This window comes from Pelodiscus sinensis, chromosome 20, assembly GCF_049634645.1.
Source record: "Pelodiscus sinensis isolate JC-2024 chromosome 20, ASM4963464v1, whole genome shotgun sequence".
NCBI classification, from domain to species: Eukaryota; Metazoa; Chordata; order Testudines; family Trionychidae; genus Pelodiscus; species Pelodiscus sinensis.
In genome coordinates, this window is record NC_134730.1 from 19,972,622 (window position 1) to 19,995,651 (window position 23,030).

General features: G+C 43.7%; 1 protein-coding gene across 5 annotated transcripts in view; it reads left to right on the forward strand.

Annotated features, from left to right (window-relative positions):
* The first annotated feature begins 375 nt into the window (after positions 1-375).
* The window catches only part of RHOT1 (ras homolog family member T1), a 62,933-nt gene continuing 40,278 nt past the window's right edge, over positions 376-23,030 (forward strand). For 2 of the 5 annotated variants that reach the window (XM_075903864.1, XM_075903865.1), the window contains exons 1-6: positions 379-559; positions 11,866-11,924; positions 16,203-16,284; positions 18,563-18,606; positions 20,131-20,184; positions 22,493-22,545. In XM_075903864.1, coding sequence (XP_075759979.1) covers positions 523-559; positions 11,866-11,924; positions 16,203-16,284; positions 18,563-18,606; positions 20,131-20,184; positions 22,493-22,545 — 329 coding nt within the window. In that variant the 5' untranslated portion in view covers positions 379-522. Of the gene's footprint in view, positions 560-11,865; positions 11,925-16,202; positions 16,285-18,562; positions 18,607-20,130; positions 20,185-22,492; positions 22,546-23,030 lie in introns of all 5 variants that reach the window. The other 3 variants (XM_075903863.1, XR_012896891.1, XM_075903866.1) reach the window with 3 other exon arrangements.

The window sequence follows — 23,030 nt, forward strand, 5'->3', positions numbered from 1 at the left end:
GACAGATCCAGCATGGACAGACAGACCCCCCCCCCCCCCAACACAGACAGATCCAGCATGGACAGACAGACCCCCCCCCCCCCCACAACACAGTCAGATCCAGCATGGACAGACAGACCTGCAACAAAGACAGATGCAGCATGGACAGACAGACACCCAAGGCAGACAGCTCCCCCATAGACTGACACCCCCCAGCCCCGCAGACCCGGCATGGACAGGCTGCCTAACACAGCAATGCACAGACACGCTCCGCACGCGCGTCACCGCCGACTCGCCCCCCGCCCCTTCCCTCGTCGTGCGCCGCGCCCAGTACAGGCTCCTCGCCGCCAGGGGGGGCGCTCGTTCTCGCGCGCTCGCGCTCTTCCTTCGCGCTATCGTGTCCCCTTCGGGCTGCCGTAGCGGGGCCGTGGGAGGCTGGGCCGGCGCCGGCTGAGGGGACCGGAGCGTGCTGGAGGGAAGGCCGGGCCAGGCCGCGACCCCTGATGCGAGCGGGACCCGGCGCTGGGCCCAGGGAGCGGGGCGATGAAGAAGGACGTGAGGATCCTGCTGGTGGGAGAACGTGAGTGGGGGGGGCAGGAGCAATGGGGGAGGGGCAATGGGGGGGGCATGGCAGGAGCATGGGGGAGGGGTGGGAACGAGCAATGGGGCAATAGGGGAGGGGTGTGCGCAATGGGGGGAGGGGTGTGCGCTGGAGGGAGGGGGCCATGGCAGGAGCATGGGGGAGGGGTGGGAAAGGGCAGTGGGGCAATAGGGGAGGGGTGTGCGCAATGGGGGGAGGGGGCCATGGCAGGAGCATGGGGGAGGGGTGGGAAAGGGCAGTGGGGCAATGGGGAGGGGTGCACAGGAACAGTGGGGGCGCTGGGGGGAGCGGGGAAATAGCAGGAGCCATGGGGCGCTAGGGGGAGAAGTGGGGGCGATAGGGGAGGGGATGTGAGGGGGGCAGGGAGGCGAGGGGGTTGGAGAGGCTGGTGCCTCTGAGCTGGTGGCTGGTTCGATGGTATTTGATGGGAGGGGAAGCGAGGGGCAGTCGCCCCCTTCCCAGGGCCCCTCCACCCCTGCTTTGGAGATAGGGCTACGTCTCAAGGGAGCCTTGGGAGGCTGGTGACCAGGAGCTCTGCTGTGTGTGTGTGCGTGGAGGAGACCATTAGTCAGGTGTAAAATCATACATCTCCTCCCCCCCCATCATGCCATCTCCTCCTGCAGACTGCCCCGCCCGCAGCCGGCAGATCGCTGGCTTCCCCCTCGCCTTGAGTGACTGGAGAGCAGGCAGCAAGCTCAGTGCCACGGGTTGGCTCGGTTGTGCTAGTTAAATGGATTAATTAAAACTACACCAAGAATAAAAGAAGGAGGGTAGCAAGCTGTGTGCGTCCAATTAGTTTGCAATTACCAGCTTGGATTCTTACAGCCTTTGGTGGGTAGATTCCCAATTCTTAGCATATCCCTGGCCTACATTTGGCAGTGGCCTGGTCTGGGATTGAGGCGTTTTTTAGACTGCATTTGGAGTTTGCAAACGATGCTTTAAATACCATTATCAGACGAGCACTGTCGCTGTGTGGTTAGAACAGGGGATTGCGAGTTCTGATTCCTAGTTTGTGCTACTGATTCATTGACCTTGGAGAAATCCCTTGGATTCTGAGACAAAAAAATTAGAAAATTGGTGCCCAATTTTAAGTTCCTAGGTCCATAATTGGTCCCTGATGTGCTTAGCAGTCAGTGTATCCTACTGAAATTAGTTTGTAAAGCAGGTTAGGGTCCCTGAATGTGGAAGTACTATCTAGATGGCAAGTATTTAATATACATAATTATATTAAGAACATAGCAATTGCTTGAAAGGTACTGCTAACATAATTTTCCTGGCAAGTGTAGGCTTTACTTAGTTTGTAGAATGGTTTGTAAAATGATTCTATAGTGTGGAAGGTCCTATTTACATTGTAGGGGGAAACTTTTAAGGACTTTTCTAGAGAACAGTGTTACAGCATGATTCTCTTTCTAGACCAATGTTAATATGCTTTCAAATCTCAGTGTAGATAAATAAAGGCAATACATGGCCAGATTTTAAAACAACAAGTTTATTTGGCTTTGAATATATCTTTTATACATTTGAATATGCAACTGAATTTTTCCTATGTGGCTTCTTTTCAGAACCTGTCCCTAACCTAGTTTCTTTGTTACTAATTTCTGTGACACAATTTTGAGAAGTACGGTAGACTGCCAAGCTGACTTGCCAATTCACAGACAGTACAGTGTCTAAAATTGGGTTGTCTGGGTGAATCTCGTGTATATGAAAACAGGCATCATGTTTTAAATTGCATAACCTTTGTATTATCATTGCATGGAATTATCAAAAATCTGTATAACTAGTGAATTAGGTAGAAAATACATAGGATAAAGTCAATCGTGTTACAAGATGTTCATTGTTGTACGATATTAGATTAAATGTTATATAACTTGCTAAAGACATATTTTTAATGTTAGAAATGACAATTCTTCAGAGATAAATACATGGTTGGGAGGAAAACATAGTTCCAAGGTCACTAAATTGAAAATGTGGTTAGTATATTTTTAGGAGAAAAACAATCAAACTCTTTCAATATCACAGATCTACAATAATTAAAAGTTTAGTATTTGGACTCTTTCTGCTACAGACTTTAAGTACAGATGCAACTCAAGGCTCAGTTCCTATATGATAAATGGGCACAGATCATGTAGGTGATATATGTTTCAGAATTTCAAAGAACAGTACTGAGCTGAAAGCACAGGCATAGTTTGACTTCAATATTTGGGGTGACAGATCCAGTCTGGCCAATTAAGCTGCATGTGGGGAGCAAATTTCATCCCTCCCCTGAGGCTTGCAGTTTGGGAGGGAGGGCAGTGCTTCTGCAGTCTCTCCCCCAAAACTATGCCTATGGCTGTAAGTGTATTGAGTTTAAGAGATGCCAAATTGACAGTATTGGGAGCTGTACTGTATTTGTAATAGGGATGTAAATGAGTAGTAGAATATACAATTACTACTTCCCTTGCTGCCTGTGGGGGGGGGGAGCAAGGGAGGCTGTCATGAAGTAGCCTCTGCCTATGATAGATCCCAGCTCCCTGTTTGTGGCGGGACCAGACTTGCTGTGGACATGCACCTCTATTCCATGGGAGGTAGAGCAGCCTCTGTCCATAGGGCGCTTGGGCCACCTGCAGACAGGGGCTGTTGCCTCTGTATGAGAGACAGTGGTGCATGGCAGTAGGTAGCTAGTCTACACAGGTAGCTGTTTTTTAAAATGCTCCCTTCCTGTGCCAGATTGCGCTGGCTGCCATCCCTGACCAAAGGGCTATAGAATAGTTGAATAACTGCTAAGATTTCATGCGGTTACACAACTATTCAATTAACCAATACCTAGCATCCCTAATTTGTAATTACACATACACAGCATGAATTGTTCAAAATTCTTTACCAGTATTCTTCAAATGTTTATTTTTAAGGATTGTTTCTCATAGAGGTGGAAAGTTAGTTCAATTTACATGGTCATTTGAATATTGGCTTGTCAGCAGAAACTGTCAGCAGTAGAGTTTTTTTTGTTTCTGATGTGAACACATCCATTGGACTGGAACCACAATTCATTTCACCTAGGTCAAGAAAGAGTCATCAGATGGTAATGCCAGTCTGTCAGATTCAAATTGTGAAATAAAGTGTGAAAACCCTTCTATTTTAGTGTATCCCCACATTCATACAGTTCCCATTGCCATGGTTTGCATTTTGAGGCTTTTTTTGGTCAACAGAATACTATCATCCAAAACAACCAAGCTGTCATTAATCTTTAATAACTGTTAATTTGCAGAGAAGCTCTGGAATGCTATTTTTAAACTTCATAATGTGAGAGGTTTCACTGTCATGCTCAGCCGAGAGAATCCAGGTTAAACACTTCACAATACCACAAAACTTTATATAGTAAACCTAACTGACAGATAAGGTAGTATTGCTAAGACTAAGTAAACAATAAAAAATAAATTGGAGCGATATATGTTCAACCCAGATTTTAGCAGAATAAACTTAGTTTCCTACTTCTCAAGCAGTAGATCTTCAGAGAAACAAGACAATAGAGGTTCCACCAAATCAAACATTCAGGCAAATTTTGTCCTGACAAAGATTTTCCTGAGGGAGGGGGAGAGGGAAAGGGCCAAAAATGCAACCCAACTAGGAATGTTACAAATACAGTCAGTGAAAAACTCTGACCCTATAGTGCCAGATGAGGGAGGAGATTTTTAATATTGTTGCTGTGCTTGTTCTGGAGCCATTTTCTTTAAAATTATGTAAAATCTTATAAACCAAAATAGCTCTTAAAGAATTGCAGCAATCTAGTTTTTTTTAAAGCAATGACATGTCTTCTCAGTTATTGAAAGAATAGTTCTTTCCTTGCCTGCAAATAACCCAGCTATGGGTAATACCATGAAGTTCTGGTCCATGGACTAGAGCTCCTTGGCACTGTGGCAATGCAAATTATTATTATTAATGGGAAACCAGAGATACCCACTCCTTCAGTCTATGGAGACCCCTTGCTTTTATTACAGTTATACTCCCCTCCTTTTCTAGAAGGATGTATGTGCAACCTCCTAGGCCAATGCAAAATTTGCTCTGTGATTCAACTATCAGGAGGCCCTGTGTAGCAAGAGGTTGATCTCTCTCCTTTCCTTCTCTCCACTGCTTTAATAGCTGACAGGCTGAAAACTTCAGGTCATTATTATACTTAGGACTTTCATGAGTAAAGTACATAATTATTACACAAAGCAACAGGCCTGCTTACAATAGATCCTTGTAATTAAATGAAGGAAGATTGAGACAGAAATTAATAGAAATTATCAGTATTCTATTAATAGCAAAGTAATTTGTAATCGCATATCTATCTTTTAATATAAATGTCGTTTTCTTCTGTGATGAATCTGAGACAGTTTGGTAGTCATTAAGGGAAATAGCCAGAGATTTGGAGCAATCCAATTTTTCAATTGCTCCGCTCCAGCACCAATAGTGACTGCTTCAGCTCCACTCGGACTCTGCTCCGAGCTCTGACTCAAATTAATTTTTAACTAAATAAAGTGTATACTGTAATTTTGAAAAAACATGATTTTTATTCAGGGTTTTAAAACAATTTAAATGTCATCAACATTGATACAAACTAGAATAATTCATAATTCAATCTGTAAAAAGTTATTGCAGCAATCAAGTAGTCTTTCATAGCCTGCCGCAGATCATTTAAAATTAACTTTAAAGCTGAAAACAGTCGCTCTACACTAGCTTGTTGTTGGCATGCTCGAAACAATTCTACAAGCAGCCTGAATGCGGTGTGGGTAGCTGTGAATGGCCTCAAAAACAGTCTTAACTTTTAGCCTCCTGGTAGACTCCATAGACTCTCAATCTTCCCGAAAGTTTCTCTCCAATAATGCTTCATTACAATTATGAATCACAGAAACTCGCCGGAGTCTTTCTTGTTTATCCAATTCCTTTTCAAAGTCGTCATCTTCTGAAGAATTGGTGCTTGAATTATTTCCATTTCCCTGTGATGGTTGAAGATGTCTCAGGGACGGACGCTCAAACAAATTCAGAGTGGAGACGCAAGTTTGAGAACAGCCTGCTATTTATGAATGATGTGAACTTTCTGAAACTGCAGATTCAACTGTTGATGACTCCTTTTGTTGTTTCGTTTTCTTCAACCTCTTTCGCCGAGTTCAAATGTAGCCATAGATTTTGTTTTTCGAGTCATCGAGCAACATCAAGGAGCCCTTTCTTTGCCTTTGGTATTTCCCTCGAGGTAAGAAGAATCCTATACCGTGGGTCAACATAAACTCCTGCAAGGAAATGAATATTGTCAAAAAGCTTCTCTTCGCATTTCTGCATGGAGGATAGAATTCTTTCTGCAATTTGTCCACCATTTTCTTGCAAGAATTTTGACAGTTTTCGCTATTCCTTCATTAAAACTCCCAGGGTTACATCAACAGCTTGAAGATTTACAGTTGTTTGGTTTGGCTTTGCCAGGAGGTCTCACAGGTTCTTCACATCGTCCCATTCAGCTTTTGTTAACTTGAGTTCTCTTGTTCCAGCAGCAGCCACTTGTTCACAGTAAGATTGAAAAATGAGAAGCATCGCAAATGTTGAACCCCAGTGAGTCACAGTATCCAATGATTGAGTTATCCCATGTAGATCAAGCAGAACACTTGGAATACTTGGGGTTTGTAGTTTGACTACGACTTGTCAAATTTTTGCCAGAAATTCCTTCCCATGTTCTTTGTTCAGTCCATCCCAGATTGTCAACTGAAGTGTGTAAATACCACACTTCATCAGTTGGACTTTTGAGTCGTCCTCATGAAGCCATGTTGGAAGTATGAGGCTAGGGTCATTTACCCATTGTGCAGCAGCATCCATGTTGTTTGATTTCATCCATTCCTTTAGTTCCTTCATCAGGAAAAATAGCTTCAGTTCTGTCCACATCTCTGTTCTCGGAGGTAGAAATGGTTTCATTGTCCTCGCTGAAATTTTTGACGGCACACGTCATGTTTCCTGCATTATCAATGCAGATGCTCAGCACTTGCATTTCACTGATCCCAAATTTTTCTAAAATAGCTTTTACTTGACTTTTCACGTAGGAAGAATTGTGACGCCCTTCAGTGTCGATTAAGGTTTTTACTACAGCTTTATCTTTTCCTTCTTTGTAGTACTGAGCATTGATTGCAAAGAAATTTCTGTTTCCATGGGTTCCTGCATACATTTTCAGGTAGCACAATTCATTTTGGATTGAAAATGAAAAAAAAAAGCTGGAGCAGTAGAGCAGTCAAGATTTTCTGTGCTCCAGCTCTGCTCCAGCTCCGGGCAAAAACCTGCAGCTCCACTGCTCCGGGCTCCGCTCCAAAGCCCTGGAAGTAGCTCATAGTAACTTGGAGCTAAGATAGTAATTAGGTGCAACAAAAAAACCCACATATGTTTTGTTAGAGATCTCTGACATTTAAGACTGGACATTGCAAAGAGAGATAATTGACTGCCAGAGCTTGAAATGTTTGCTAAACATCTACTACAGGTTGGACCTCCCTGTTCCGACACCCTGGTCCTGGATGAGGGATTTTTCCAGGTCAGGGGAGATCATTTCAGAGTTCCCCCCCCAATGGTCCCTTCTCCGCTTTCTGGCTCTCCTGGCAGCCTAGCTGAGCCGCACGCTGGCTCCTTGCCCCACCCTTTGCAGCTCAGTTGAGCTGTGTGCCGGCTTCCTGCTCCCTTCCCTCAGCAGCCCAGCGGAGCCATGGGCTGGCTCTCGGGCCCCCACCCCGCTGCAGCGCGCCAGGACTCTCTGGTCCTGGAACATCCATGGTCATGCTGGACCACGGATATTGCCAAATCAGAGAATCCTGGATTTTATAGGTGCAAGCTGTAGTTGGAAATAGAAGGGTGTGTCTACACAGCAAAGTTATTTCAGAATAACGCTGTTATTCCGAAATAACTATGCGAGCGTCTACACAGACATTCCGTTATTTTGAAATAATTTCAAAATAATGGGCAGCTTATTCTGACTTTTGTAAACCTCATTCTACAAAGAATAACGCCTATTCCAAAATAGCTATTTTGAAATAAGGTGCGTGTAGATGCTCCACTTCTTCTATTTCGAAGTAGCCCCTCACTAGAGCCATTCTGAGTTATTCTTCCTGGGGCTCTAAATCGAGATAGCACGTCTACATTAGGGAAGCCTGCCTCAGACTAATTTTGAGGCTTCCCTGCAGTGTAGTTTATTCTGGAATAACTGTGCAGTGTAGATGTACCCAAAAATGTCAAGTAGACCTGCCATCCCAAGCTGTTGAGAAAAGATGAGCTTTCTTCTAGCTCCTGCCTGTAGTTCTCTTTTGGGAGTTGCTACTAATCAAAATTGGTACAAAATCCACTCTAGGTTAAATTTCAAACTTCTTGCTGCAGAAGAAGTAACAATCTCTCTCTTGCAGGGCAGCTACAAGAGTAGGAAGACGGGTCCTCACTTGTATTCCTTTTCCAGGCTTCTGAAGAGCTTTCCAATAGTATGCATCTCATTCAGCCTCCAGGTTTTGTGTCTTCTTGCCTAATGAGTAATTCCATTGCCTGCATTTGTTCCTGCAAAGAACTTTCCAAAGCAGGACTGGAATAATATTTTGAAACTGACTGCTTAGCAAAGAAGTGCAAAGAAGCAGAGGCAGTGATGCAATCTGCAAATTCAGGAAGATGACATTCTTGCAGGTGATGCTTGGTTCAGATTTGGCAGTTTTATGTTTGGAAGACAATCTTTGCAATAAAAAGAACCAAACACTTTTTTAAAAGCATGAAAGTGCAAAGCCGGCAGATATTGATTCAGTTTCACCAACTTGCCAGAGTAAATATCTTGCTGGTCAAGGCTAATTGATGACAGCATCGAGTCCCGATGACAGCAGCAAGAGTGTAGCTAAGGAATAGACTAGTTCTTTTCCGTTTGGCTTTTTATATCATGCTCATCATCATAGTATCTGAGCAGCCTCCAAGGATAAAACTAATATAATGACTAACTCATGTCAGGAGTGGTTTCCTGTTTTCTCTTCCTCAGAGAGAAAATAGTTAGCTCATATTTCCAATGGTAATATAAATAGTATATAGTCTAGAATGAGGTATTGCAGTAAGGTGCACTGAGCAGAATTAGTAATAGTAATTCATGATTGTAGGTGGAACATTTAATCCTTTTATCTTTAATTTTCAGTTTTTGCAAGAAAGCTGTAATTTTTTTTTGTCACATTTCAGACGGAATCAGTTATAGAGGTGCATAAGAGATAGCAAATATTTGACAGAACTCCAGAAAAAAGTTCATGATCAAATGATGCAGATTGTAATAACCTTTTACCTTAGTCATTTTGCTGCTTGGCTCCGTTGTGCTGAAACAGCATTACTAAAAACAGCAGGTTTCTTCTGGAAATAGTACATCAAAGGGCAGGTGGTCCAATAGCAATGGAAGGATTTTAAAAAATATTCTTTAACAGGATCCTAAATATGGCCTACCCTTTGGCCTACCCTTCTTCACACATGTGGCCTTACTGGTCTCATTGGGGTTACACTCATGATAAAGGGGTATTCATACAACGGCACAGTATTGAGCCCTTTAATTGATAACTTTTATCCTGTTTTTAATTGAGGAAGGGAAGAACAAATAGCTTAACCTGATTTGAATATGCTTGTTTCTTTAAACACTTATTTTATTTCTGAAAAATGTATAAAGGGCTCTTTAATAGTAATAGTATCTTTGCTAATCACTCATACAAACAAGCTTTTTAAGTGATTGAAAATACAACAGTTGTTACTGGCCTAAAGTAACCTTGAAAATAAATCAAGGAAAATAGAATGTACTCATTTTCTTATCCTACGATTACGCTGCTAATCTTTTATTTGCTTGTCAGAAAAAAATATTTGGCCCAGGTGTGTATTGAACAGTAAATAGCTCAAAGGAACAGCATGTAATAACTGGCTTAGAACAGTGCCTCTCACCAGAACAAAGTTGCATCTCTGGCTTAAGAGACTTGTGTGGTAGCTGCACTTTTAATAATTTCCTGAAGTGAAATCCAAATAATCATTTTTTACACTGGTCGCAAAATTCAGCAGTCCTTGTTGTTTTTAGAACAATTAGATTTTTTAATAACAAAACAAAAACTTCATATCAGGCATTTTGCCATATTTTGTAATGTGAAAGCAGACAGAATACAGATTGTTGAAGACTCAGGATATTTTAGCATTATAAGCAGTACAGCACCATAGCTGCAGCTATGTAGCTGTAATAGGAATGTGAATGGCTAACCAGTTACCCAGGGAGCAGCCCTCTGCCCGCAGTCTGCCATGGGTGGAGGACTGCTCCAGCCCCATGTGGCTAGTGGTTGGGAGACCAGCGGCTGAGGTAGCCTCGGCCCCGGCGCAGGAGCCCAGCGCCTGAGGTGGCCCCAGCAGGGGCTGGAGTGGGAGTTTCACTGGCTAGGGGGCTGGAATAGTGGGATCTGACTAGTCGTTAAACGTTAGGCTAATCTAACTTTTAGGCAGTTCATTGATTAACTGGGATTTTACATTCCTAATATGTGATAGGTGGGGGGAAGGCCCTCTCAAGAGGCAGTAGCTAGGTTGACAGAAGAATTCTTCTGTGACCTAGGTGTGCCTACAGTGGGAGTTAGGTTGACTTAACTGCATTACAAAGAGCATGAAAATCCTGAGTGATGTAGCTAGGTTGACCCAAGTTTTAGGCATAGATCTGGTCCATTGTTCTTAATCTAACAAGAGCCCTGCCCTTTATCCCAAGGACAATAAGGGTACATCTACACAGCAGTGTTATTTTGGAATAACTGACATTATTCCGAAATAACATAGTCTTGTCTACACTACAAGCAGTTATTTTGACACAATGTCGAGCTGGAGGACTTCTTATTCCTACTCCTGTAACCTTCATTTTACGAGGAGTGAGGGAAATCAGAGGAAGAGTGCTCTTTCTCAGACTTCCTGCTGTGTAGTCAGCGCCAAAAGCTGAATTATGCTATTTCAACTTATGCTATGCAATTGATGTAGCTCAAGTTGCGAAGCTTATTTTGGCTTTAGCCCTGCTGTGTAGACGTGTCCTAAGAGTCTGGGACTGAGGTGGAATCATAGTGTCAAGAATAACTATAGTATAAAAGTAGGATTACATATGTAAGATTCCTAGACTCTGATATGTGGAGGCCTGGCTTGTCAGATAGTACTTGCTTTTCTCCTTTCCAATTGCTAAATTACTTTAAAAGAAGCTAAAAATACATTAATGCTTTTACAGTATTTATTATCAATGTAAGTAATTACTGTAATCTACTCTGTGAAAGTTTGGGGAGCCTTGATATGTAATTATGCAACATCATTCATAATATTCTTTGGAGGATTATGCAAATTGCTCTCAATAGCAGCCTTTGTAAAGCTCTGTTACTTGCTAGCTGGGTCTCCTTTGCTCTGTCTTTATACAGTAATTACTAAAGGGCATGACACTAATCACTTTAGAATATGGTAAAACAGTAGCCTAGTTGATTGAAAAGTCAACACAGAATCCAATCCGTAATCTGAGGGTAAGCTCTGATGTTCCCAGTAATAGTGTATTAATGACCAGAATTTCTTTCTGAACTATAAGAACCTCACTTCTTTTACCTGGATGAATTGAGACTAATGATCATATACTTGCCTAAACTTAGCATTTTTCTTTTGATGAAACTAGCCATGTGAAATTACCAGTATCTTCTCGTACAAGCATATTTAAAATAATGAGAAATCAGAGAAGCACAGAGTCAGCTAGAGTCCTTTTTTCTTACCAGTTTTATTGGTTTTTTTTTTTTTTTTTTTTGAGGGGGAGGAGGAATATACATCAAAAGTGTGCTTAGAATTTGACAAACATAGAAAAAAATAGTCTGATCTTCATGGAGTCTACAATCCAAACTGGCTTCAGAAAGTGCTCCCTGTAGTATATTCTTCACTGTTCATCGGATTTTATTGAAGACATCCTTGTCTTTTAATCGTTTTCTTAATGCGTGTGTCACTTGCTACGTTGATTCTTTTAATCCCTTTCCTTCCTGAATTCTTGTGTTACAGTAAATATTCTTCATGCACTCCTAAATACTTTCAGAATTGCTACACATTGTAGTAATGTGTGACTAAAGCTGGCTCATCTTAATCAGGTAAATCTGAACAAGGCAAACAAGATTTATTTTTATTCTCTTAGCTGAAAAGTTTAGGTATGTATTTGAAAACGCACAGAAGTCTGACTCTCAATAACCCTGTGAAGATGCTGAGGACCTATGTTTATATTTTATAGAGAGACATTTTTGTTAAATTTTTAATATTCCATTTTTTTCCCTTCACAGCCAGAGTTGGAAAGACATCGCTCATTATGTCTCTTGTCAGTGAAGAATTTCCAGATGAGGTAGGACATCCCTATTTGTCCTCTAAATTGTGCTTCTCTCCTAGACAAGCTACTTAACCATTTACAAAAAAGTGAATGTAAGTTCAAGTTAGTGAGTTAGTTTTAAATTTATAATCAGTGGAGTTTTTCTTATTAAAGTATTAAAAAATGTAATAAAATGTATTGGCTTCTCGAAGAGTGTCTTAAATTGCTTCATAAACATATGAACAGTAGTCATATTTAAGTTATTTTTTCCTTGTTCTTTTCATATGCTTAATTGAACTCACACTTGTTCTTCTTAATCCATGTACTCCTGTTACTCCTTTAAGAATAGTCAGAAAATAACTTAGATCAACAGAGGGGAATAATAGAGGACAAGATATTAAAGAAGGGAGGGTGAACTCTCTGCAAGAAGGCATTACTTGTAAAAATGTGACCCACAGAGCAGGGACTGAGTGCATTCGCACGCTGGCTTCTCTGTGCTTTACAGTGCAGAGCGGCAGCTAGAGCAGTTGCGCTGTGAATGGGCACGAGCCAAATTGAGTACCGCAACTGCCTTCCCTTGTCGACTAATCGAATAGTCGACAGAAAATCTATCAACTATTCGATTAGGGAAATAATCGCATTTTAACATCTCTATACATATCCCAGTAGATGTAAATAATTGTGTCTAAACCTTTTTCAGAGAAATGAGGAAAGGGTTGGGTTTTTATGGAGTAGATTGTATTCAAACATTTATCTGGCTATTCCTTTGAGAAAATCAAACTTACAGCATCTTATTGCTAACATTAGCTGGTTTCCTTTTCTTGACACAGTATTAGGGGAACAATAGTTTATCATCTTTTAAAGTGAATGTTTAAAGTTTGGAATGTGGGACTTGAAGCTGGCCTCATATACCATGAAGGATCACTCTTAAACTGCAGTGTTGCATTTCCTAACATAAGGCAGTATGTGTCTGAAGCCCAAGAGCAAGGCTATAGATGTTTTACTGTACTGTTACATTATTGTTTGGGCTCCTTGCCATAGTTACCCTTCTGAATGTCTTGTAGCATTTCACAGCCTTCACATGGTAGAGTCCACTTCAACGAGTACCTTTTTAAAAGGAAAATTTAATCTACACTTACCTCAGCAATCTGCTAAAAACAGCAAAGATAATTTCAGACGTAACTCTATCAAATATAAATCTTCAGAAGGACTTGCTGGAATCATTCCTGTGTTTGTTATACAGGTCAGAACTGTGTAGCTATGTCATGGGGGTTGTCTTATTTTATACACCAGGTGCTGCCATTCTTGGGAGACATGTGACTGTGGTCTGCAGCTTTATACAAGGCCATTCTTTGAGCAGTCAGGCTTATTACAAGTACATAAAGATATGGCCAGGCAAAAAGTCAGGGCAGGTGGATGAATTTCCTTTAGACTATAGATTGATGTTGTGATGTTAGGAAAGCAATATGGATTAGTGGATGGAGCATTGGACTAGGACTCAGGAGACCTGGATTCTATTCCCAGTTCTGCCATTGGCCTGCTAAGTGACATTGGGCGTGTCACTTCACCTCTCTGTGCCTCAGATTTCCCCATCTGTAAAATGGGGGTGATGAGACCGATCTGCTATGCAATCTGTGGATGAAAAGTGCCATGTATGACTGACCTGTTATTTACCATGATTATTACCACTATGTTCCTGACTCTGGATTGGTACTATTTGGTAATACGGGGAATAAATTACCTGCCATGGTTGATGCGCACAATTTTTCAAAGCACTAATTTTCAGGAGTATCATTTCTGAGTTCACTGTAGACTTCTGTAGATATAATGTAGTAGCAGAATCCGTCAAAGAAAAGAGCTTAACATGTATTGGGACTTTTTGGAGAGAGAGCTTTATATATTACATGTCATCTGTATTACACAAGTTTCCCATACTGTGAAGATGAGTGGTTTTCAGGGGCCTAGTCTGCTTCATTCAGGTCAGTGGGAGTTTTGCCATTTCCTTCAACAGAGCAGGGTCAGGCCTCGTAAGCCATTTGTGCAAAAAGAACTGAAAAATTAAAATAAGATTTTTGGCAGCACTTTTAATTTGGCATGTTGCCAAAACCTACAAACAAACTTGCTGCAGGGAGTTTCAAAGCCCTGTTCAACTGACTCAGGCTTGCAGAGCTTGCACAGTGGACCTAAAAATAACAGCATAAAAGTCTGGGCACAGGCTGTAGCTTGGGCCCTGAATCCCAGCAAGAGAGTGAGAGTCCTGCAAGCCCGAGTCAGTTGACCTGAGCTCTGAGACTTGCTGGCTCAGGTCATTTTTTTGATGTGTAGCTGTACTCTTAGGATATGTCTACACTGTAATAAAATACTCACAGCTGACCCATGCCACCCAGGTTGGATTCCAGGGCTATACAATTGCAGTCTAGACATTCAGACTCAAGCTCTGGGCCCCTCCCCCTTGCAGGGTCCTAGAGCAGTGATTCCCAACCTTTTTCCCATGGAGGAACCCCTAAAATAATTTTTCATATCCCGAGGAACCCCTACCTATGAAAACATTTGCTTGGCCAGAAAAAGTTGACAGCGGGGAGTGCAATTCAATTACTGCTAAATTATTGTCAAGAAAATTTATTTGTAAAGAGCTGTTATATATATGTCAGCAGAGAATTCTGGGAAGCAGAAGGGCAGGCACAATACAACTAAATATAACCTTAGATACGAACTGACCAAAACAAAACAGAGAGGCAGTTGGTAGCGTACAAAGATTATTCCAGTATTGCCAATTGCTGGACAAAAATTCCCGCGGTATTTCGAAGGATATTTGGAATTGTTCGCGGTATTTCAAAATTTTTATTTATTCATTCCACGATTTCTCACGAAACCCCTGATGATGGTCTGCGGAACCCCAGGGTTCCACAGAACCCTGGTTGGGAAACACTGTCCTAGAGTCTGGGCAAATAAGCAAGGAAATGAAAAATGTACCCATTCTGTTATGCTTAAACGAAGCTCACGAGATCTTTTATAGTGGAAAAGGCAGTACACCGCATTTATTGAGAATACAACAGTTGCATATGCTTTTCAATCACACACACACAAAACATCATGCATACACAGTCTTGCCAGATGATGTCATAGTTACCAGTGCAGAGTCTCTGTCAATCTAGTGGCCAGCTAGATCGAACACGGGGGAGCAGGGCCTTTGTTGGTCACGATCTGATGCTCCTCTGGGGTTGGTGGCAGATGAACCCAAAGTTCCATAGCAAAGCACCTTGCTTTTATAATCCTTTTCTCTGTTGAAATCCATGGATTCCTCTCTGTCAGCTTGTGACCGGAATGTTATCTTGTTGATGTCAATTGTTCCCAAACATCTTCCAAGGCTCATCCTGTAATCAATCATCTTTTGGGGGTGCCCGCTCTGCTTCAAGGTTCGTCAATCTGCCAATCCTCTTGTGAGTAGGGGGTACACATTGATGGTTATAGATGGTTTCTTTGCAGCCAGGTTGTCTCATGTTCTGGCCTTTGCCCACGCTCGCTCACCCCCCTTCTCTGTTCTAATCAATACAACTTTGCATCTTATCTCGACACATTCACACTCCTCTTACACACATGAGCAATGTTACAAGGGCTTTCGAGATTACATAGATCTGCATCGGGTAAAGCAAAGAGGCGTTGCAAATCAAACAATTAAGGCTTTGATCTTCAACGTTTTTCAAATCTTATTAACACAGATACAATATCCAGAACTCTCTTTCCACTTAGGCCCATTTACTAAACTCACTTTTAGGGCAAAGGAATAGATATTTAACTAAAAGGACTTAATTCAATACAATATTAAATGTATATTGCTATATTATTGCTACATTATTATATTGCTAAACCTAAAATACAAATATATAAAAAAAAGCTTTCAATCCTAACAATTCTACAGAATAATATTACATAAATGATATATTTAAGCTTAAGGCTTAATTGTTAAATATGGTATAAGTGAACAAGCTTTAAATAATTTACAATTCAGCAGTTAATTTGTAGGATGCCTTGCAATAATGTTGCCTCTAACATTTTTGGGACTGAAATTTACTTCAGCCTTCATTCCAAGTCCTTCAATAACAATGATTCTCTGGCATAGCAGTGCTTAGACTTGAAATTCCTTACACATCAAACACAGTATAACAAAATTAATAATCACTTCTATTTAAAGCTTCCTAATCACTGGAGAAATGTATCTAAGCGCTTTTTATAAACCATGTTTTGTTCATTTACCTGCTGTATTGGCCGCTTTTATAGAGATTTTTCCTCCTTCTTGTTTCTTTTCAAAACAAGGTTCCTCCACGTGCAGAAGAAATTACCATCCCTGCTGATGTCACCCCTGAAAGAGTACCAACGCACATAGTGGATTATTCAGGTAGCGGTTCTATAGTACACACGGCTATAAGACTTACTGTGATCCAGGATTGCTTTCCTGCTTCAGTAGCCTCATCAAAACTTCCAGCTTCTGCCAGGACTGGAGATGAAATTAACATTACTTTAATGTAGGTTTCGCGAGCGTCAGTGTTGTAGATTGACAGGGGTAGATTGCAAACTCCACTGAACCTAACCCTTGCTGTTGTGGGTAGTCCCACTGAAATCAACAACAGTAGCAATGTTCTAATAAGGTCAATGGGTGGTCTAATCATGGTAGTAAGTGTTTGCAGGATCAGGCACAAGGCAGCTAAATTCAGGGAAATCCCAAACTGCTCTCACTCCATTTAGTGAAGAAGTCAATACAAATGTAGGCAGCTTTTACATATTCTATGTACTGTGCTATCTTGGCACAACAGGATGAGATGACAATATTGTTTAAACTTCTGTAAATTTATTTACTCTTATTTTCATGTATTTAAAATGTTCCATTCTCATCTGATGCTTGCTAAATAAATATTAATAGTCTGAATACTGAAATCGAATAGAAGGCATAAATATACCCTACCATTGACCAGCAGGCAGAAACTCAAGCCAACAGTTATGTTTTATGCCATGCCTCAAAAGTCAACAAACTCAGGCTCTGTCAGAACAATATAGAAAGCAATTCCAAAGTCAGGAGCCCCTAAGAAAAACTCCTGTCAGACATTCAAAGGTGGGGAACCAAGAGTGAAGCTGCATCAACAGCTTTTCAACAATTGTGGCTGGATAGGAGTGGATTTGACTTTTTTTGTCTATTTTTGTGTGTGTGTTAATTTTCATGTTTTGTATCAGCTAATATTGGTACATTTAAGGATGTTAGAGTTTAACTGGTTAACCCAGTGTTTCTCAAAATGTGGGTCGCGACCCCCAGGGGGGTCAGGAGCAACTTACAGGAGGGTCGCAGCTGGATCTGTTTTTTTATGCAAAAATGTATCTCTCCCCGACATCTCAGTTGCCAGGTGTTCGGTTTTCACCTGGACCCCTGCCGCGTCTGGCGGGGGCTGTGGAGTGAGGAGCGCCGCAGAGTCTAGTGAAGGGGGGACAGTTGCCGGGTGCCACGCTAGGGGGATGCCGGGCTGGGTGGGAGCGGAGCATGTGCTGTTCTGGCCCACGTGACCCGCAGAGACCGGCAGCTGGCCACGTGATGCTTCCCCTACAAGCTGCGAGCTGAGGCAGCTGGGCTGGGTGGCAGGAGCAACTACTTTAAAAGTAAGATTGTTCCTTCGTGCCTGGCTCTGTGGGGAGGGGGGAGATTTGATTGGAGCGGGGCTCCGGACACTGAGGATGCCTGCCTCAGGGGGAGGGGGGAGTGCACTGGGATGGGAGAGTGCTGGGGGGTCTGAGACAGGGGGGAGTGCACTGGGCTGGGAGGTGCTGGGGGGCCTTGCTCTGAGGCAGAGGTGAGAGCATTGGGATGAGGAGACTGGGGGGCATGGCTCAGGGGGAGGGATGAGTGCATTGGTGGTTACTGTGCAGTCCCAAACTGGACAAAGTGGTGCAACTTTTGCTTAACAACTTTGGCTCCCCCTCCCCTTTTTTTTTTCTTAGCACCTTTGGAGCGGGGGGGGGGGGGGGCACACAAATTCATTTAGCAATTTAGGGGGTCACGGTATCACAAAGTTTGAGAACCTCTGGGTTAACCGATAAGCCCAGTGTGTCCAACCATTCTGAAGCGAACTAGCCGCACTCAGCCAGCCAAATAGCCACATTCTTCAAGCCAACTAGTCACACACAACTGGCCAAATAGCCACATGTGGTTCGTGACTTGCGTGTTGGATACCATGGCGATAAGCTAATGCTTATCAGTTAATGTTGTCAGTTAAACTCTGCCCTGTTTCTGGGAAGGCTTCACTGAGTACATTCCAGCATAAAACATGTCCTTGTAGAGAGTAACAGCATCAGTTTAGCACCCAAAGAAGGGGATGGCAGAAAATGCTGCGGACCCAGTCCCTGCTGCAGTCCAGAGGAAGCCTGTCTTGCCACTGCACTTATTCAGTTTTAAAGTTCAAACTGGAAACCTGTGTGCAAAAGCCAGTTGCAGCCTGGTGACAAGGGCCTCAGTTTCACTGCCTTTGCATTAGAAGCATTTTTTTTCCCCCATATACTTTGCTAAAAGTGATTAAAAATCAAATGGGCAATTCCCAGGATGGCTCTGCCCTGAACGAGCACTGTAAAATATTCTCTGGTTTAGTTCATGAAGATATTCAGTTTCAATGGCATTTTTTTCCTGTTGCTTGCAGAAGCAGAGCAAAGTGATGAACAGCTTCATCATGAAATATCACAGGTAAGCAACAATTTAGGATTAGCTAGAATCTAATTAGACAGCTTCTGCTGCTTGATTTCCCTTTGCTGTTTATAACCAACTTTTTAAAGTTTATTCATTCAAGAGGGCTTCTGGCTTGAATTATTGGAAAAAAGCCCTCCCATTCTTCAACATTTCCCCCCACTTTCATGTTGGAGCCCTTTGGCACAGCAAAAATGTGTCTGATTGAGGAAGATTGGGTGCCACTTGCTTTCTAAGAACAACATGGGAGCAGTTATCACTATTAGTGAGATGGGATTGCTTTGTAGTAATTCAAATCACTTACTCCTTTGAGGGTTAAGCACTTTGTCCCTCACTTCACCAGACAGGAGCACCGTAGAGGCAGACTTGAAAGCCAGCAATGGTAGAATGTGGTATTTGCAAGTCCAGGTTGAAGTATAATGAGATGGCAAAACCCGAATCAAACTTAAATCCTGTGAAAAACAAACAGATGTGCCAACAGAGCACTGCCTTTCCTGGTTCCCATGGGATAATGTGGTCAGGGCCAGCCTTACACACACTTACTTGGGATTTTGTGCTTTCTGCATAATCATTGCAAATGGTCAGCTTTGCCTTTCCCACCTACCGTGACCAGAGAATACAGCAGCCATCAGCACTATATTCCTCCCCTTTTGGCAATTTGTGTGGAAAGGGACAAACCAGCTTTTTTTAGGCAGTCATCCAAGAGCCTGATGATGTTTACAGCAAAAATATCCCAATGCCTGAAAAATTCAGTTAACCCTTAAGAGCAAACTGCTGCAGGGGGGGTGTATGTGGAATTACTAGAACCCTTCATTTCCTGCCCTCAATACTTGCTGAGCATCTTCAGTGCACCACTGTATCTTCTGCATATAGAAAATGTTTTCATGTGCTCTCCTTGGTGGGTAGCCAAACTGGAGAACTGCAGCTCTGGGAACTCAGATGCAGATAGCTTAGAAGTGTATACCACCATTGCCCTGGGATGTACCGTGGCAGAAAATTGATTTGGGCATTTCTTGGTATTTCTTAATGCAGCACCCAGTCAACCTGAGGAACTCCTTGCCAGAACATGTTGTGAAGACCAGGACTTTAACTGAGTTCATAAAAGAGCTAGATAAACTCATGGAGGATAGGTCCATCAGTATTATTAGCCAGGATGGACAGGAATGGTGTCCTTAGCCTCTTTGTCAGAGGCTGGAAATGGGTGACAGGAGAAGGATCACGTGATGATTACCCGTTTTGTTCACTCCCTTTGGGGCATCTCGCATTGGCCACTGTCAGCAGACAGGATATTGTGCTAGATGGTCCTTTGGTCTGACCCAGTAGGGCCGTTCTTATGTTCATTTCTCTGCTCTCTACAGGTCACCAGTAGGCTCTAAATTGTATGAGCAAGCTAGGGGCCAGACACTGGCCAACAAGGAAGCATGTTTTATTTTGTTGTGATGTTGCTAGGTATGCTTGTTAACTGTTTGCTGTTCTAGGGAATGCACGCACTCAGGATACAATGGTTCCTCTTTTTCATTTTAGGCTAATGTAATTTGCATAGTATATGCTGTTAACAACAAGAATTCCATTGACAAGGTATGATGAAAACACTTTTTATAGTATCTAGCCACTGTTTAAGACTGGGGTCTCAAACTTCCAGTTGTGCAATCCAGACCTGGTGGGTGGGGAAAGAAGGTGCTATCTGTTGCTGGATCCCAAGTCTCACCCTTTCCCGCCATACCCCTGCCCTACCCCCCACATGGCGCTCTGTTCCTTCAGGATGTGGCTTCGAGGATTAGGGGGTCGGCGCAGCGGCAGTGGTCACATCCCCCTCTACCTCCTGCTCCTACATGAGCCTCAGGAGAAGCAGAGTGCACTGAGTGCACTTGCTCCACTTCCCTATGGCTCGTGCTGCTCCAGGTGGGGCAGGGGGAGGCAACCACTGCTGCTTCCTGGTACCAGGTCCTCCCAGTAATTCCCAAAGCCACACTTTCAGGGGACAGGGTGTCATGGGAATGAGAGGGTTGGGCAATGGCGGGCAGTGGCGGGACTTGAGGGCCATTAATGGACAGGTCCCTATCCCCAGCTTGCTAGGAGTCCTGGGCTGATTGTGCAATCATTCTGGCCTGGGCTGGTCTGCGGGCTGGGCGTTTGAGATCCCTGGTTTAAGATGTCTCTTGTGAAAAGGTACTGAAGGCACAGCGAAAACTTTGTTCTGGAGTACAGGCAGTCCCCGGGTTACGTACAAGATAGGGACTGTAGGTTTGTTCTTAAGTTGAATCTGTATGTAAGTCGCAACTGGCGTCCAGATTCAGCCGCTGCTGAAACTGACCGCCAGTTCTGCCTTACATACAGATTCAACTTAAGAACTCCAAGCTCCCCAAGTCAGCTGCTGCTGAAACTGATCAGCGGCTGATTCCAGGAAGCCTGGGGCAGAGCAACTCTGCCTCGGGCTTCCTGTAGTCAGCGCTGGTCAGTTTCAGCAGCGGCTGACTTGGGGATGCCTGGGGCAGAGCAGCTGGGGTGCTGCTGGGTTGCTCCAGTAGCACTACTCCTCGCTCCTTGGTGCTACTGGACCAACCCAGCAGCACCCCAGCTGCTCTGCCCCAGGCGTCCTGATTCAGCCACTGCTGAAACTGACCAGCAGCGGCTGAATCAGGACCTGGGGCAGAGCAGCTGGGGTGCTGCCGGGTTGGTCCAGTAGTGCCCAGAGCGGCACTGCAGGACCAATCGGCAGCGCCCCAGCTGCTCTGCCCCAGGGTCCACAACAAAAGCCTGGTCTGCTGGGGGGGGGGCACACTAGCTGCACCCCCACCCCTCCCAGCAGACCAGGGACACGGGGAGCAGAGCCGCAGAGGCAGCGGGGTGCCGCGCCTCTGAGGCTTTGCCAGAGCAAAGCCTCAGAAGCGCGGGAACCCGCCGCTGCTGCAGCTTCACTCCCGGTGCCTGTGGTCTGCTGGGGACGGTCTCCAGCAGACCAGGGGCACCGGGAGCAGCTTACGAACGGGGCTTTCTCGCCCCGGAGCTCGCAGGCAGCAATCCGCCACCTCGACCTCCGGGACGAGAAAGCCCTGTTCATAAGTGCGGATCCGACGTAAGTTGGATCCGCGTAAGTCGGGGACTGCCTGTATTTAAAGTCCATAAAATCTAACTGGAAAATATTTCATGGTGCGTAACCTACCAGTAGTACTTTTTTCTGGTGGTGCCTGTCAATCATCTTGTTTAACATTGATACCTCAGGATATTCTGTTGGGCCTTTCTCACAAACAAGGGGTACTGGATAAAATTCTCTTCTGCCTGTTAATACCATGCAACAGTCAGCTGGGAAGTCAGCCTTTGCTGACTTTGAGTCAGCCTATGCCAGGTGTGGCCATCCTGAGCCTGAGAAGGAGCCACAGTTTCCCTATGTACATTGCCAAAGAGCTACAGTAATTTGTCAGCAGTCCCCATCGGGTGCCGCCTCCTCCCGTCTCCAGCATCTTTTGCCCACCAGCAGCCCCACCGATCAGTGCCTCCTCTTCCTTCCCCATGTCTCCTGCCCACTGCAGTCAGCTGTTTCATGGCACTCAGGAAGCTCTGTAGGGGCGGGAAGGAGCGAGGGCGCTATACACTTGGAGGAGGAGGTAGAGCCAAGTGTTAAGCACTGGAAAGTTGACACCTGTAGCTATAGCCCTGGAGTCAGTGCCTGAGCAAGGAGCCGCATATTAACTTCAGGTGAGCCACAGGCTGGCCACCCCGGCCTGTGCTTTTCCTTTATTCATGGCCAAATTTGATGCTCCTTCCAAATCACAATAAGCCCAGAAAACAAGAGACCAAGACCAGCCATTCCCAAGTTTATTGTATGCAATTCAGTCATATTAGCCTAAGTGTATGTTTCTTGATAAGGGTTAATTTGCTGCTTTAGGTAACAAGCAGATGGATTCCTCTCATCAACGAAAGAACAGACAAAGACAGCAGGTACGCATGGAGAGAAAGGAAGAAACATGACATAGACCTAAACCTTAGGGTGATGGGAGTGGTTAAATAACATTGGGGTCTTATACTTCCAAAAAAGACAGTTAGCCTGAAGTTGCCCCACTGCCTACATTTTTTACAAATATTTTCAACTAGCAAGTGACTCTTTGCCTATCAAATACGCTATTTTAAAAATGTCATTGATGGCATGCGCCATATATGTGAATGCCTTGCTGCTTTTTCTGCTGTAATGTCCTGCACGAGTTTTCTGCTTATGTCAGTTAAGCTAAGACAGTCCATAGCCTCATCACAATGCTGCCTCCATGGACAGGCTTCTGATTTCTTCAGGCTCCAGATATTTTACTATCCCCGCTTCGGCTCTGCATTTAAAATATAGAAGGAGCTGGGTGGACAAGCAGCCCAGCTCGGTCCCGGCTCACACCAGATCCGGTAGCTACCTCCACTGCGGCTCTGCCATTTAAATGTAG